The sequence below is a fragment of the Sceloporus undulatus genome, chromosome 1 (assembly GCF_019175285.1).
Source record: "Sceloporus undulatus isolate JIND9_A2432 ecotype Alabama chromosome 1, SceUnd_v1.1, whole genome shotgun sequence".
Taxonomy (NCBI): Eukaryota; Metazoa; Chordata; class Lepidosauria; order Squamata; family Phrynosomatidae; genus Sceloporus; species Sceloporus undulatus.
Genome location: NC_056522.1, coordinates 134157839 through 134175944, shown reverse-complemented (window position 1 = coordinate 134175944; position 18106 = coordinate 134157839). Strand labels below are relative to the sequence as shown.

General features: G+C 41.7%; 1 protein-coding gene across 1 annotated transcript in view; it reads right to left on the bottom strand.

Moving 5' to 3' along the window:
* The window catches only part of DST (dystonin), a 407480-nt gene extending 391035 nt beyond the window's left edge, over positions 1-16445 (bottom strand). The window contains exons 1-2 of the mRNA XM_042457373.1: positions 16232-16445; positions 14234-14268 (exon numbers count right to left, since the gene is read on the bottom strand). Of these exons, the coding sequence (XP_042313307.1) occupies positions 14234-14268; positions 16232-16445 (249 nt within the window). The remainder of the gene's footprint in view (positions 1-14233; positions 14269-16231) is intronic.
* Positions 16446-18106: the final 1661 nt, after the last annotated feature.

Sequence of the window (18106 nt, the reverse complement as noted above, 5' to 3'; positions counted from 1 at the left end):
AGAGCCCACAACAAAATGTTGCAGTGTAACCCTAAAATTGTGTGTGTGTGTGTGTATGTGTGTGTGTCTGCGTGCTGTCTGAAGCTGGAAAAGAAAAAGAATTATCACTAAAGGCAAAAATTCCTGCTAAAACTTATATTAAGGATTTTCTAAGTGTCAAACTAAGAATTGAGTTTGCAAAAGCAGGACATCTTCTGTTTGACACTATGTTTTCTTCAGGGGGGAGACAGGACTGCATACTTGTGCCCAATTCCAACTACATTACAGTCTTTAAATTCTTCTGTAGTTCTTCTAATTTCTCTTTCTGCTGGACAGTTTTGTCCAGGAGTATCAGTATTAGGATATAGCAGAGAGAGAAACCATGTGGCCCTCCAGATGTTGTTTGACTCCAAGTCCCAGCATTTCCACTAACAGCTAGGGCTACTGGGACATGCAGTCCAACAGCAAGCAGAGGATAGTTCTCATCTCTACTATATAAATCTGAGATCTACAACAAAATGTAGCAGCGTGGAGTCCTCCCATGCCGACTACTCATGAGTCTACTCATGCAAAGTAGTTTCTGGAATCTCAGTAATTGCACATACATGCACACTCAGAGAGCAAATCTCTTAATGGTATGTCTATACTCAGTTTTAAGAAGAATATAATTATAATTAATTAAACAGTGGTCAATTTTAAACTCACATTTGAGTGACAACTGTCTCTACACTAGAACCTACAAGTGAGGAAATTTTGAATATGTGAAAAGAGACAATTTTCACTTGGGAGACAGACAAAAAAATTGAGGGATAGTCAAAAGAGTTTGGACATCAGTCACAATAAAAGAGGCTTCTTTGGGAAAAGGTTTTCACAGGTAATGACAAAAATAATACCCAAATATTGCATTTTAATTAGAAAATATGTTGTGAGTCTTTAAAAAAAACAAATCAAAACAAAATACAGTACTGTATTGTCCACAAGAAAAATAGTTGTTCAAACTAAATAAGTGACTAGAAACTAAATGCTTATCATACAAGACATTCTATTATACTGATTTGAATTGTTAATAAACTCTAATGTGCCATAATTTCTCTGCAAACTTGTGCAGAAACTGTCCAGTTGAAACTCCATAAATATTTTACTTTTAAAAGCCAAGAATACGAAATTTGCTCATCTCTGAGGAAGCACTGAATGCTTTGTATGGTGTCAGCAATTATGACACTTATGTGTTGTTACCAAAAAACTTGTGAATGTGTTTTCACACACAGCTGCACATGCACTAAAGGTGAGTCCGGCAGCATATAAAATGTGCATGCATTGGCATATGCAAGGTCCTTGTACATATACAATGTTCAAGAATGCATTAGTGCTGAAATTTTGCAGGACTCTACCTTATACTTTTCTTCTGTTGTCTAAACTATATTTCTAACGTTTAGCATCAATGCTAGAAATCAGGAGACTTAAGGAAATTTGGGTGAAGGGGTAGAATTCTTATTTGGGGCAAGGCCTCATTCCCCACCATCGCTACACCACTGATAAAAGTATATTGACATTACAGCAAAGCTCTATCAGTTTTATGCTTGTTTAATTGCCATAGAATTCCAGAAATTTGCAGTTGAGCAACGGTGGGCAGAAACCTGTGTTAAAGAGCCATGGCTAAATTCCTCAGCCCAGTGCTATGATTCTTTGAGTTTTGTACAGTGACTAATTTAACTCTGAAATGCAAGTATGCCCAAAGGCCCTGTTAAAAATTCATTAACAAAATGTTTTGGTTTTGTTCACTGAGTATGCATATATTGCTGGAGAAGATTAGCTGTGACCTCAGGGAATATTCTTGGACACATTGACTTCAGTGGCAGGCCTAGCACCTTACAGTGCAATCCTATACTTGTCTTCTATGAAGTCCCACTATGCTCCATGAAGCCTAATTCCATCTAGGATTGTATCGAACAGCAGCCTTAAACATAGGATGCCCCAAAAGGTATCCTGGAAGATTGTATAGTTTACAGGGAGACCATATTAGAATCACAGGAGTTGTGTGGCTGACAATTCATATGTGGGGTGATGGAAGGTGGAGTTCCCTATTCTTAGGAGAGGTAACATCTACCACTGTCCTGTTCTAGAAACAGCATTTTAGAACCTTTGTAAACTATTTTATACTGAAATGCATATCATATGAATCAGTTGTTTTGGGTCCTTTCTCTTGAAAACCAGTTCTCCCATACTTGAAAAGACAGCAAAATGGCCATACACTTTTATACCATCACTGCATTTGTGCTTTAGTTCTGTTACTTCCCACATTAGCTTTCTTCACTTGAAATACAACAATACTATTCATATCACCCTGTTTGCTCCACGTTCCGTTCTATGATTTTTTTAAAAAAGTACAAAACATAAGTCGTAATAATGCAATTGTACAATTATGTAACACTATTATGGAACCTCAGATTCACAATATGAACACATACGATTCTACTTCCACCATTTCCCCCTATGCTTTCCCCTACAAACCAGCACTTGCCCAGTTCTGCTTTTGTACTTCTGTGCTTTTACTCTTTATTTACTCTTTAAATTGTTCCTGAACCAGGTGGTTTCTCTGAGCATTAATCCTTATATTGGAATTGTGCTATTGCACTAATCCCCATATAGGCACATGCATATACATATGCCAGAGGATGAAGAAAGTTCTTTTGGGATGCCCATTCCCATCTAGCCCAACCAATAGAAGTATTTTGGGGGTTTCCTGCTGGAGATCCTAGAGCAGGGGTAGGCAACCCTTTTGAGCTGGGGGCCGGGTTGCTGTCCCTCAGACAACTGGGGGGCCGAAGGCAAAAAAATAAATAATTAAATAATTTTTTAAAAATTACATAAATAAATAAACCAGGACAAATGTAAGACAAAATTTTCAAATAGAGGGCACTTTTTAAATAAAAAATGGAGGACACGCAAAAAAATTTGCTGATTTTTTTTTAAAAATGTTAAGATAAATGCATGTTTCTGGGGCTTCTATAGACAATTGCCCCACCATGCCCCTCGCGCAAGACGCCAAAGGCCCCGGCGGCAATCGGCGGCAGGACCGGGCTGGGGCCGATCCCAAAGCCTTGCCAAGCCACATCCGGCCCGCGGGCCGCAGGTTGCCTACCCCTGTCCTAGAGAATCCCCAAGAGAGGAGCAGTGAAACCACACTCACACTGCACCTACTAGAATTCCATAGCACTGAGTCATAGAAATTAAAATGTTGTCAAACTGCATTATTTCTACAGTGTGGCAGCAGTCAAAGTATGCAGTTGGCAACCCTTGCCTCTCACTAACAAAGTTGGGAGCATCTTTTTTTTCTTTTTCTTTTTCTTGCAACACAAAACATAGTTTCAGTATTCTGTAATAAAGGCTGCAGAGGTTACGAGAATCTCATGTTCCTACAGCACCCATTAGCTCAGAAAGTCCAAAATGACTATTACCTAATGCATCAATGAAACAAAGGTTATTTCCCCATTCATAATGCTTCTGGACTTTACTGGTCAGAGTCAGAAGGCCTGATAGGGAAAGTATCTGGAAGTATCTAGCCATGCTGCATGCAGAATTCTGGGTGCTGTAGTCTAAGAAAGGATATTTTTCAAACTCTGTTTCAGAATATATCACATTATCTCAGTAAGAGATTAATACATGCACACACCCCATTTTAAAAGAAGGGTTGGGAGAAAATGACTTGCCAAAATAGTTGGCACGGAAGGGCAATATTTTAATTAGAAGCATTCTGATACAACTTAATGTGCATGATCAGGGGTTGCTGGTACCTGGAGATTCTCCAACCACAGCCTGGTACAAAAGACATACTCTGTAAATTAAAGAATTACAAGCCATAAAATACTCTCTGAGAATGATACTTACAGCCCTTCCATATAAAAATTGGCTTGGGCTACCACAAGCCTCCTGGATTTTAGCAATAAGATTTAGAGTGGGATGGAAGTAGTTTTTGTTGTTGCCATTGTTAAACATTTGAAATACCATTGCCAATATATGGCAAATCACCCATGGATCTACCTGTACATTCAAATATATCTCTCCTTGTCCCAATTATTGTCCAAATCAAAGTAAGCACCTATGTGTTCAGTTGAGTTGATTGCTAGCCACTCTGTGATACTAGTTGTCAAGTTGTTGTTTGATTTCTGTCATTTGTCAAAACACTGCCATTTATAAAACAGAAAGACAGAGCAAGTCCAGATTTGTGTGTTGTTGCCACCCTCACCCAGGCAGACACTGTGAAGATAGCAGTCACATCTATAATTAAGGAATAGTCACTGTGCTGGAGAGATAAACACAGATGCCCAATTTGTGGGGGAAATACTTTGTCTGTTATGTCAGCTTTATAGACAGTTTCTATAGCAGGATAGGTAATTTAGTTCACACTCCAGTAATTATTTTATGCTGCCCTCCAAGACGCAGATCCCAAAGACATTTTGTTTAATGTTTCTATATGTGGCCCCTAAATTGTGCACACAGATCCTAGGGACACCAAATGTGACCTTCTCTATCTGCTGTTACCAGACATGGCATCCAGTCTCTGTTCTCAAAAGATATGCAAAGTCCCTATCATTGTTCACAAATGTCTGGAGAAAGATTAGTGATTTTCCATCTACCTTGTGTCTGTCCCTCCATCCATTCCACATAACACTTATTTTTCAAGGGAGCATGCTTTGGTCCAACTCCTCATGATCCTTTCCATAGTCTTTATCCATATATTTTGGTACAGTAGTTATTTGTCTAGCATAATTCAATCGCATCCAGCATAAATTTGAAACACAACAGAATGATAACTGGAACAATTATTTCCTTCTATCTTAAAATTATTCCGTATCTCCTATAAATGTGAACGGTACAACTGCATGAAACTGCATCATAACTGATAAATGCTAGGTGAAAACACTGGAAACACATTAATGTTCCCATATAAAGGGGGAGGAAGAGAATGAGAAAGAGAAAAAGAGAAAGAAATGTCTAGGTATAGTTGCTTTCATATCAGAGGGATAAAAAGCTTTCTTTCTTTCTTTCTTTCTTTCTTTCTTTGTCTTTCAGTACATTTTTCTTGACCTTGTGTCTTAAACCTTCAGTGCTTAATGGAATATAGTTCTAAATTCCTAGGGGGGGAATGCATCCAGACACAAGTGATTCAACCTAGTAAGAACTAGGAGATGATTCTCTGAATAGCTAGCACTTTCTGTCTCTCTGAATGCATTTCCCACAAATAAAACAGAAGTATAATTCAGCTTAGAGGCTTTGCTGAATTTTCTTTTTTACTTGAGCTTTGTGTACACGCAACAGTTTATAAATAACCCTGGAATTATCTTACTGAATTATAGCCTGAGATGTCCAAGGCCATTCATTATCATTCTATAGCGGCAACAAGAATCATATTTTTAGCTGTTTGTCCTGTTTAGTTGAAAATGGGTTGGCTGTAATAATGGGTCACACAATGAAGATGGCTTTGGCATACACATATATGTATACATACACATACCGGCAGGTGACTAGTTGTCAAGTGAAAGGGGGGGGGATATACTCAGCTATTGCATCTGGCAGTTTGATTTTATCAAAATTACTGATAGCATTTTGTTACGTGCGCTTGCTTCTCTGGCTGACCTATTTTTATCACTAGACGTGTATAAGCATCTTATCTATATGACAAAATGAATAAATAGATATCATCTCTTGCAGTGACAGTGGCAATCCAACAGGCTAAACAACAGATATAAAGTCTATGAAATGTAAAGTTTACTAAAGTGCATTTCTTCAACATAGAACTAATAAATGTTGTCATCTTCCTACATACAGAATAATAAATGATCAAATGTTGGTTCCTTTGGAGAAGGAGTAAAATCATGTCACTACCATCCAGCTGAATTAAAAAAAAAACTTGAAGTGGGAATTATAGTACTGTAGTTGTCTTTCCATGAGAAATGTGCACAATATAATCAATATTTTATATTCAATATTAATATTTTATATTGAATATTCAATACAATATTTATTATCACCATCATCTCTGTAATTAAGATTTCACAGGGAAAAATAGATTGTAGCTGGTTCTACCATTAGGCAAAGTGAGGTGGCTGCCTCAAGTGAGGGATGTTATGTGAGAAGGAGGTTGACAGATCTCCTGGGCATTCCCCTGGGCTTTTCCCAATGTTGGAGGACAGAGTCATCTGTGACTCATGGTTCTCCCTGCATTACTTATGCCAGCCTGCTGACCTCGAGCGTGGTTGAGGACATGTGCTGTTCCACTGCCAAAGATTCAACTGCCTGTCTGGCCAGTATTTCTATGCAGAATGTGGGAAATGAGAGCCATCTTGTCTTTTGCCACAAGGAGTAAATCATCTTGAGCCAGTCCTGAAGTACAACATGGCTTTTGCTGAGAGCAGAGTATGTGTGCGTATGCGCAGAAGGGCTGAGGAGACTGGGGATTTGGAAAACAAAACAAAAATAACTACCACAGAGCCAAGTACACAAAAGGAAGGTGTAGGATCCTTAGATCCAAAATGTGTATGCTACTAACAGAGATACCTGAGAAGGGTCAAGACATTTCCTAAGCTTTACTTTTACTAAAGCTGCATCCACACTGCAGAAATAATCCAGTTTGACACCATTTTAACTGCCATGACTCAGTCCTATCGAATTTTGGTAACTGTGGTTTTGTGAGAAATTTAGCCTTCTCTGTCAGAGAGCTCTGGTGCCACAACAAACTAAAATTCCCTGAATTCCACAGCATTAACCCATGGCAGTAAAGCAGTGTCAAAGTGGATTATTTCTGCAGTGCAGATGCAGCAGTACTGAGCCAATATCTTTGTTTGTAGTAGTAAAAATAAATGCATGCAGCCCAATCTCAGACATCTTTTTAATAATAAAATTGACTGAAACCAGTTTTCCCTAAGTCCAGAGATACAGGATCAGGTTCTAATTTCACTGTGGTGAGACACACTTTAAATACAACCATATATTTTCTTTTTTTTAAAAAAAGCATCATAGGCCTAGAACAGACCATTGCTTTGCGGCGGCCTGGGGCCAAAATTAGGGCTCGGGAGTGTGGAGTATCTACATGCTGCCAAGCCCTAGCATGCGGCGGTGGCACCAAAATTAGGGCTCGGGAGTGTGGAGTATCTACATGCTGCCAAGCCCTAGCATGCGGTGGCGGCACCAAAATTAGAGCTCGGGAGTGTGGAGTATCCGCATGCTCCCATGCTCTAGAATGCGGCAGCAGCGCTAACATAGCAGCCTCCCGTCCACATGGGGGTCGCCATGATGATGCAAGTGAGGCACCATGCATGCGTCATTGACATGCCACAGTACACCAATGGTGTACTCACAGTGGTGGCCATGCATACCAAGAAGATCGGTTTGGTTTAGCAAAAACAGGCGGTTCCAACTCACCCTTTCAGGGCAGTCTGTCAAGCCCCATATATACTAATAGTAAGCTCAGTTGTCCAAATGTGGATCCTTACATAGCCACCCACAAAAGTAGTGGGAGGTATTACTAGGCTTGGAGAGGTCAATAGAAACAAACAAAACAAGCAAATATTGGGGAGAACTGAGAAGGTTAGAAAATTGAGCATGCTTGATAATCACAGAATGCAGAATACTGAAGGGGAGAAACTGAAAAAATAGGAAGGAGGGATAAAATGCCAGAAAGCATTGCTGGCCGGCTAGAATGCTTCAATGGGGGTGTTCCATATTGCAACACTGTGTTGCAGGCTCATTAAACCCTACTGATTGCACCATATTTCTAAAAGTCTAACTTAAGAAACAGACAGGCTTGCCAACTACACAGAGAGGCTTTCAACATCTTCAAAAACTGGTCATTCATCTTGATAAATTTTGCTTGCACTGTGTTTGCAAGCAAACGCACTAATGATGAGATAGGTGTGTGTCACACGGCCATGTGATAAGCAGTGTTGGACCTTTATAAGATCAGTAATATCAGACCTTGTTTAAATAGTAGCCTGAAGGCTAATTTGCACATTACTGTAGTTTCTTTGCTTTGCTGCTGCAGTTTGGAGGGTCCTCTGTCTGTTCCCTTTAATTGAACAGGCTTGGTGCATCAGGTGGTGTTACTGGTGCAATTGATATACTCATAGATATTCAGTTGCATTTGATATACTCAGTTGTATGATTTACATGTTAGGATATTTTCTAGTTCTCTCATAGCTGTCCTCCCCATTCTCAGCTTTCTTATGATTTCTCCTCCTCCTCCTCCTCCTCCTCCTCTTCTTCTTCTTCTTCTTCTTCTTCTTCTGACTTCTTGACTGCAGTCCCCACTCTGAGCAATATTTGATTCCAGGTATGAAAATTCTTTTACTATTTCTATTTCCCCATTTTCTAGGTTGAATCTGTGTAAATTTTCTGTGGTCATTACTGTGCATCCACACCATACGCGGGCTCACAGTGCACAGAAGCACATCGCCATTAAAAACACTGTAACTTGAGGTCCCACGGTATTTCTTTTACATGGGGGGGGGGGGAGGCAGAACAGATCCCCCGTGTAAATGAAGGGTCCACTGTATTTGTGTTGTCTTTATGTTCAACAATAAACCTGCCTTTGAACATTCCTCCTTGATCTTCCTTAGTAGTTGTTCCAAGTCTGTGATGTTTTCGGCTAGCAGTATGGTGTCATCTGCACTAGATTGTTGATATTCTTTCCTCCTATTTTTACTTCTCCTTCTTCTGTGTCCAATTCTGCTTTTTGTATAATATGTTCTGCATTCTAGTTGAACAGAAAGGGTGAGAGGATGCAGCCTTGTCTGACTCTTTTGCCAATTGGGAACCATTCTGTTTCTCCATGTTCTGTCCTGAGAGTGGCCTCCTGTCCTGAGTAAAGATTCCTCACTGGGACTATCAGATGTGTTGGCACTCCCATGTCTTTTAGGGCATTCCATATTCTTCCGTGATCTATGCAGTCAAAGGCCTTGCTATAGTCTATAAAGCACATGCTGATCTTTTAGAATTCCTTGGTGTGCTCCATTAGCCACTCTATGTTTGCAATGTGGTCCCTAGTGCCTCTTCCTTTCCTGAATCCTGCTTGCACTTCTGGGATTTCTCTCTCCATGTATGGTTGGAGTCTATGTTGCAGAATTTTGAGCACAATTTTGCATGCATGAGAGATTAGAGCTGTGGTCCTATAGTTGCTGCCGTCTTTTGTATCTCCTTTTTTTTGCAGATGGGGATGTATATTGATCGTTTCCAATCTGTTGGCCATCATTTTGTTTTCCATGTCTATTGACACATGTTGATTCCCACTGTACATGTCATCTTTATGATATGTCACTTTAAATATCAGTGGATGTTTTGCAGCCATGCATAGGAATTTAAAGATTTATAATATACCCTGCTGTATACATGTCCAAAGAAAGTATGGTGGACAGCTCCATTGTGGCAATTCAAGTCTCTAGAGAGATTCTCAAGATTCTCAGAGGATCACCATGCAGGTTATCCTGTGCTAATTTTGTTTACACTGATGCATAGATGTCACCACTGTAAAAACAGTATGAAGAGGAGATGTCTTCATACGCACTCCTTTTCTTTGAAAAAAAATTGATTCCTTGAGGCACCAGGGAAGTTAAATCTCACTGAAAGTCAGGGCTGCGTCCAGTGCCTAAGGCTGCACCCTCTCACACACTGAAGTGGATGGAATTTAAACAGCCCTATGTGCAGTACTGAAGCCTAAGGTTGCAATCTTCAAACAGATTGCCTTTTATGAGATTTGTCCTGCTGAAACAGTTTTGAAGATCAGTTTATGCATGGCTGTGTGGGTAGGAGGGAGCAGACATCAAAGTGATACTCAATAGTCTCTTCCCACTGAAATAACTCATTCTTCAACTTGTGAACTATAGGCAAAAGTTGTAATTTACATTCTAAGGAACCAACAGAAAGAGGCTCACAAATAAGGGCATCAGAGATCAGGGAACAAATCATATGAACTGTGACTATACATATGGATGTCAGAGCCAAGGCAGCAACTGCTTTCCTAAAAGAAACATGGAAACCCTGGTGAGCCAACCTCTAATGTAGATTTGACCTCATTTTCTGTTGGCAAATATGTCTCTTGCTCCACATTTCCTATCATAGAATCATAGAGTTGGAAGAGATCGCAAGGGCCATCCAGTCCAACCCCCTGTCATGCAGGAACTCTCAATCAAAGCATCCCCGACAGATGGCCATCCAGCCTCTGTTTAAAGACCTCTAAGGAAGGAGACTCCACTGCACTCCGAGGGAGTTTGTTCCACTGTCAGGAAGTTCCTCCTAATGTTGAGGTGGAATCTCTTTTCCTGTAGCTTGCATCCATTGCTCTGGGTTCTAGTCTCTGGAGCAGCAGAAAACAAGCTAGCCCCCTCCTCAATGTGACATCCCTTCAAGTATTTAAACAGGGCTATTTGCCACTAGGTTGGCTGTTGTTGTTATAGTTGTTGCTGTTGTTTGCCTTTAAGTCATTTTTGACTTATGGTGACCCTGTGATGAACCAATCATGTGGTTTTCTTGGCAGAAATTGTTCTGCCAAGGGGTTTGCCCTTGCCTTCCTCTGAAACTGAGTATGATATGCTCACAATCACCCAGTAGGTTTTCATAGTTGAGTGGGGATTTGAACTCTGGTCTCCAACACTCCAACCACTACATCACACTGACTCTCACTAGGTTGGTTACTGAAGGGAAAGATGGCAACCTACAGATTTGGCTACAGCTACTTATTACTATGTTAAGAACATTAAGGAAATTTAGGCCTGGGGCAGACTGCCCAAAAAGGGCGGCCTGCCGGCAGCCTTTTTTCCTACAGAGGAAAGCTGCAGCCGCCATATCGCATGGCTTTACTCTGGAGGAAAAAGAACCTGCAAAAAGCCAGTTACGTCCAAGTGCACCAATGGCGCACTCATGACGTAACTAGTGTGATGTAACGTGTGGACGCTATGCGTCCGTTGCGTCATAATGGCCACGCCCATGTACAAAGGGCACCAACATTATGGCGCCACCAGTACGTTCTAGCTACGCTGTCGCTACACCACAAAAGGGCCATCTGTCCCATGCCAAAGCTTCCTTATAGTCATTCCACAGTATACTTAGCCTCCCCAAATTTACTAAGAAGATTCAGCCTCCCCATTATATTGTAATTTTATTATTATTATATTTATTTGTATCCCACTCTTTTCTCGGAACTGGGACCCAAAACGGCTCATAATATTAAAAGAACAGTACAGTTAAAAACATAGGAAAGTGATTCATTAAAATAGAATTAAATTATTACAATATTAAAATAGATTGCTTATTAAAGGAATAAAATACAGTTTAAAAAGATAAAACTGTTTTAAACACTTTAAAACAATGCAACACTCTATCCTGTTCTTTAAAAATGTTCATAAGCAATCTCTGCATCAGCAAATATTTGCATTGTGACTTATCCTCACTGTGTTATACTATGCTGTGTCCTCATGCCACATTTCCCAATTTTGTCAGAAGGACAGAAGCCTAAATCCTATTGTTTGTCCTGACTAAAGTAAAACCATTGGTTCAGTGAGATTTTCCTATGGGCTGATTCACCATTCAACAATTGATTCAGTAGGTCTACTCTAATATGGACTAACCATAGGCCACCAGACACAGGGAATCACATTGTACAGAGTCCCCCTAAAAACAGGTAGTCTTGTGAAACTTTAAAGGCAAACAAACAAGAATAAGCATTTTTGCCAGTTGTGTTTAAATTTTTTGGGATGCTTTTATTGTTGTTTTCTAGAAATTATGAATATTTTAATTCTACAATTCTTCCAAAATGTAAGAGAAATGTCAGTTTCTCAATGAAAGCCATTTAAACTAGTTGTCAAAATTGAAATTGTGTAGATAGTCACAAATGAGCTGATTCCCTAAAACTCCGCACAGTACTATGGTTTATGCTGTTACAACTTCAAAGCTGAGGCCCTCAGATCACTTAAAAAGTGATATCTATTGAGAAGAATGGGGTTTGGTCTGTAATTTTGGAGGGGCTGTAAGAGAACTCCCATCATTCAACCAATGTCAAACAGTTTTGTAATGTTGGCATTTGGAGGCAATAATCCATTCAATGTCTGCATGTAATTAAACTCAAGATTAAAATTAGATGTGAAATGACTAATAGATAATGCTCAAATCCATTCTTATTCCCTGTATCATTCATTCATATCTATATATCTCTCTACATATATATTGTGTGATTGCAAAATGACTTCATTGTTCTAAAAATACGTGACAGCATTAATAAAAGGTTGAATTCTTTTGATCAAATGTTTTTCCAAATGCTGTTTAATTAATCAAGGATGGGTAAATATAATGTATGCACATTTTAAAGTAAAGTAATTAAACTTTAAACAAACCATTTTCTTAGAACTGCTAAATGTAGACCTCTGTGTGTTTAAGCCAGTTAATTTGAGATAAAGCAAAATTGAGCTTTCTGACCGATTTAATCATAAGCACTGGAAATATTAGAATATATACTAGTGTCATTCATGCAGCTCATTTCTACAAAGCACAACAATCTGTCCTGGCTGTGGCTGATGGGAATCTGAGTCCAACAAAATCTGTAAGACCACATATAGCACAGCCCTGCTAGTGAATATTTATTCAAAAATATGCCCTTTTAAGTTCAGTTGAACTTACTTATAAGAATGCAGCATTAACATAAGATGTCTAAATGTAAAAAATACATATAGAACACTACCAAATATTTAGTATTGCTTCACTACTCACAACAAGTAACCAGTTCTACATGTATTTCTGTCAGAGTAAATCACATTGAGTCCAGTGGGCCTTATTTTCAAGGGAATGAGGCTAAGATTTGCACATACTTTCCATACTAGTTTCACTTGCATGAAAATAAATTTCATTAAACCCAGAGCCTTTTTAAAATTAAATATGCTGAAACTGGAGCAAGTCCCACAGAACTTGTAAGAGGTTATGTCTAAGTAACCATGGATTGGGCTGCATGACAGACAGAAAATAGCAGCAATATCCACCGCTTAACTGGCTATTAATTGCTGAATTAAATTAAGGTCTCACCCAACCTTTCAGGCCTAGAATTGAAGTCTAGTTCTACATTCATCTAGCTCAGTCCCTTTATACTGAGAAAAAAGTAACCATCTTAACGTTTTAATTTTCCAGTGGGATTTGGCTACTATTTTAATAAAGAATCAGATGTCCTTGAAAACTAGGATGTTAAGAAAGGGGCAGCTCTACAAAGGAGGTGTCCCTTTAGAATAGGATCACCAGGAAATTGCTTTGAAAGGATGTTCTAAATGTACAAATGCAATTTATTAAAAAAAATCAGTCCACTGAGAAAAAAAATTAAGTGCCAGAAGCATCAAATAACCTTGAATGGTTGTGGGAGGATTGGATGTGCTTTGTTTACGTAAATCTGACCAATGAAAGTTATTTCATTAATTTAAAGCATCATTCTTTCTTTAGCAGGAATAGTCTTTCTGAGACACAGATAATAAATGGTAGGCAGGCTTTAATTCTAGTTATTGCATGACAGCTCAGAATGGACATGGTCTCAGACTTCACTGCTCTGAACCATCCCACACTAGTTTCCCAACATTTCCAAACACTCTTTTTACTTGGATATTGTAAAGTTTGTACAGGGCCTAAATAGCAGATGACAAAGCAAATACAATCCTGGTTCCATACCCTCTATGGCCCAAAACACACTGCAGAAATAATCCAGTTTTGAGACTGCTTTAACTGCCCTGGCTCAGTGCTAGGTTACACTGGGAATTGTAGTTTATTGTGGTGCTACAACAGTTCCCTGACAAAGAAGGCTAAATGTCTGATAAAACTACCGTTCCCAGAATTCTGTAGCATTGAGCCAGGGCAGTTAAAGTAGTCTCAAATGGGATTATTTTTTGGCGGTGTGTTTTGGACCTACAGTATATTGCTATGATTAATAGATGTATCTAGCTAACTGCCTTGTAAAATAAAGTAGTTAATATTAACATAAAGCATGAAATAATTAATGCCTTAGTTGCAAAAAAACCCAACAACAACAATCCAATACCAGTGGTGAATATTAGGATATTATATAATAACACAGGCATATGAAAATAATAACATTTCCATGCAGAACTTTTTTTAAAACATGATGTGCTCTAAAAGAATATCTATATCTATATTTATTCTTTTATATATTTTAAGTGATTTATATTGGGGTGAGAAAACTTCTTCTGACCTTGAGGTTGCGTGCTAAATAAATTACCTCAGAACGAAAGTGATGGGTTCTCATTACAGCATCTGGAAAGAAAAAAGGAGGGAAAAAGATAAGTCAGGACTCTCTCTGTCTCCATTATCAGCCATGTAAATTCTCTCATGGTGTAGTGGTTTGGGCACTGGACTGTGTCTCTGAAGGGCAGGGTTCAAATCCCTGCTCAGCCATGAAAGTCACATACTCTCAGCCTCAGAGGATAGGAATGGCAAACCCCCCTAAAGAAACTTGCCAAGGAAAGCCCATGCTAGGACCCTAAGTTGGAAAGGACTTGAAGGCACACAACCAAGTCCAAAACAGACTATAAAAATAATCCAATTTGAGACTGGTTTAACTGCCCTAACTCTGTGCTAGGGAATACTGGGAATTGTAGTTCATTGTGGCACCAGAGCTGTCTGACAGAAAAGGCTAAATGTCTCACAAAACTACAATTCCCTAGCATTGAATCAGAGTAGTTAAATCAGTCTCAAATTATTTCTGCAGTGTGTTTTGGACCAAAGTTCTAGGGAACCCTTTTCTTGGTACATCCTGCCCCTTGAAAATGTAAAATCACCACATCTGTAGACCAGGGTTCAAATCCCAACTCAACCACAGAAACCCACTGGGTGACCTTGGGCACGTCACACTCTCTCAGCCTCAGAGGAGGGCAATGGCAAACCTCCTCTGAAGAAAGTCATCAAGCAAACCCCATGATAGGGTTGCTGTAAGTCGGAAAAGTCTTGGAGGCACACAACAACAACAATAATTCAAATTCTAGGGAACTCTTTGCTTGGTACATCCCTTAAAAACATTGCAGCTTTTACGTATTCAATAAAATTCTCTCTGAAGAAGAGACCTGGAGGCAAAGTCCAGGCACTCACTCTACATGTATGTTTAATTTCTCATTTTTAGAAGTTAGTGTGAAAAGTGTTCTGGAAGTTGAGCAACCTTTTTTGGGAGCTTTTCTTTAATCTTATGTTTCCTGAAGGGTGGGCTGTGGAGTGGAAGCTGGAAGCCCAAACCCCCACAGCTTCCCTCAAAATCCCAAATATAAGGAGCAGGGAGCACCCAAAGCCAATCCATTCCATCATCCACAGTTTGGGCAGACCCCTATGAGGGCTTCCCTTTTGACCCTTCCTTTCCCACTTCTCTGAGGGAGAGACCTGAAGGCCTCAGGTATATTTCATTGCCTTCCTCTGTCCCACTTTGGGGCAGGAAGAACCTGGCCAGGTAGGAAGGAAGGCAGGTAGGGCAGCCATTTCACCTCTCTCTAGGGAAGAGGTTTGAGCCTTGGACTTTGGAGACCACAGTTCAAATCCCTTCTGAAGTAACCTTAATAAGTGCATATATTGCTTTCCTTTTTTGTTGTGGTGGTATCCCATGTCCACAGCATCTAGTTTTAAGAAGATCATCCTTATAATTATAATAATATAGAATGGGATGTAGGTGTGTGGGATTGGGATTCTGGGAGGCCAGGGTTTTAATCCCTGCTTAGCCACAGAAGCCCACCTGAATGACCTTGAATGACACTCTCTCAGCCTAAACGGCACCCAAAACAACCCCAGCTCTCAAGAAACCTTGTCAAGATAGGTGTGCCTTAGGGTTGCTCTAAGTTGGAAAGGACTTGAAGGCACCCAAGAACAACTACCACAACCACAACTCTTCCTCTCTCTTTCCTTTCCTTTCCTCCTTCACAATCTTTTAAACAGATTATCCCTGTTATAGTAGTAACACAGAATAGGATGTGTTAAGTGTGGGGCCTTGTTTTAAGATGATCCTTACTATAGTAATAACGTAGAATGGAATGTATGTGTGTGGAGCTAGCATTCTGGGAGACCAGGGTTCGAGACCCACTGGAGTGACTTTGGGAGATGAGTCACACTCTCTCAGCCTCAAGTGGCACCCACAATCACACACACACTTCTGAAGCAACCTTCTCCAAGGCGTGAGAAGTCCATGGAGGCCTCGCCCAAGGTCGGAGAAGCGTGACCCAGGCTCCCGCTGCCGCCTTACCTCTGCTCCTGGACCTCCCGGGGAAGGCGGCGGCGGCTGCGGCTGCGGCGGCCTTGATGGCGGAGCGCCTGTTCCTGGCCGCCTTGTGGATGCCGCGGTGCCAGGAGCAGAAGAAGAGGATGGTGGCCACGGTGCCCAGGAGCAGCAGGAGCAGGAAGAGGGCGCACTGGACGCTGTAGGGGCGCAGCAGCACCAGGAACGCCGCCGCGATCATGGCTCCCAGATAGGCAGGGGAGCAAGCAAGGAAGGAAGGAAGGAAGGAAGGATGCTGCTCCGGCTGCTGCTGCGGAGGGACTCAGCCCAGGAAAGAGGAGGAGGAGGAGGAGGGCGATCTCTCTCTGCTATGCGGAGGAGGAGGAGGAGGAGGGCTCCTCCGGTGGATGCCGCAGCCCAAGGCGTCAGCGGAGAGGAGACCCCCGGCACATGACTCAGCAGCAGCGAAGGCGAAGGAGGAGGAGGAGGAGGAGGCTCCCCTGCTTCTGCCAAGGCTCCTCTCCTTCTGGCTCTTCTTGGCCACCACCAGAGTCCGCACGCAGGAGGAGCAGAGCCGCTTCCACGCCGCCCCCGTCTGGCAATGGCCGGGACTCAGGCAGGGAGCCTCCTCCTGGAAGCGATGATGATGATGATGACGATGATGAGCGAAAGGACGAGGGACTCGGGGGTCCAGGCTGGAAGGCACCGGCCTCAGGGCGCCCTTCCTCCTCCTCCTCCTGGCGACGGGAAAGGAGGACCCGGGAGGGGGAAGGTGGAGGGCCTCGGAGGGGAGGAATGGGGGGCTTCAGAGGGAAGGAATTGGAGAGGTTGGAGGGAAAATGATGGAGGACCTTGGAGGGAAGAAATGGAGGATCTTGTGTGAAGGAGCTCGAAGGGGAAAAATTGAAGCCTCTGTAGGGAAAATGATGGAGGACCTTGGAGGGAAGAAATGGAGGACCATTCAAGACCTTGAGGCGAAAACTATGGAGGACCTTGAAGGGAAAATATGGAGGACTTTGAAGGGGAAGTCCTTGAAGCGAAAAAATGAAGAACTGCGTGACCAAAGAAAAAGTCCCCACAAATATAATGAATCCGGTCTCACTGTAAAGGAGGACCAGGCAGGGCCAAATGGAGGACCTTGTGGGAAGAAAGGTGGAAGATCCTGACGGCAGAAATGGAGGACCTTGAAAGCAGAAATGGAGGACGTGACCAAGGAGGAAGCACCCAAAGAAGTAAATCCATGTTCACCACGAAGGAGGACCAGCCAGGGCCAAATGGAGGACCTTGAAGGGAAAATATGGGGAAGCGACCAAAGAAGAAGCCACAAAGCAGTCATAGGAATAATAGATCAATGCTTCTTGTTGTTGTTTTGCTGCCTTCAGCTTGGATTTATGGCGACCCAGTTTCATGGGTTTTTCTTGGCAAGGTTTCTTCAGAGGAGGTTGATATAGCCTTCCCCTGAGGCTGAGAGAGTGTGGCTCACACAGTGGGTTTCATGGCCCAGCAAGGAATCAGACCCTGGGCTCCAGAGTCCAAGTCCAGCGCTCAGACCACTCTCTCCTGCTTCTCAGTGATGCTCAAAATGGAGGACATTTGGGGATTCCTCTTGGAGAGAAAAAGGCTTGAGATGATGGAGGACAGGTCCTGATTTTTTTTTGGGGGGGGGGGAGACCTGATGGCTCTGCAGGACTGGTCCAGGGTTGCCTGGGCTGGAAGCATCAGCAGCTAAAGCGGTGTCAAGCTGGATTATGTCTGCTGCAGCTAAGGAGCATATGCTGCTGCAGCGCCTAATGAGCTGCAGTCCTGAAGGGAGCCTGGCTCTGCAGGGCTTCAGCCGCCTGGGATGGCTGCTCCTGCTCCTTCTCCTTGCCTCCAGCCATCTCCAAAGGCTGCCTGAGGCAG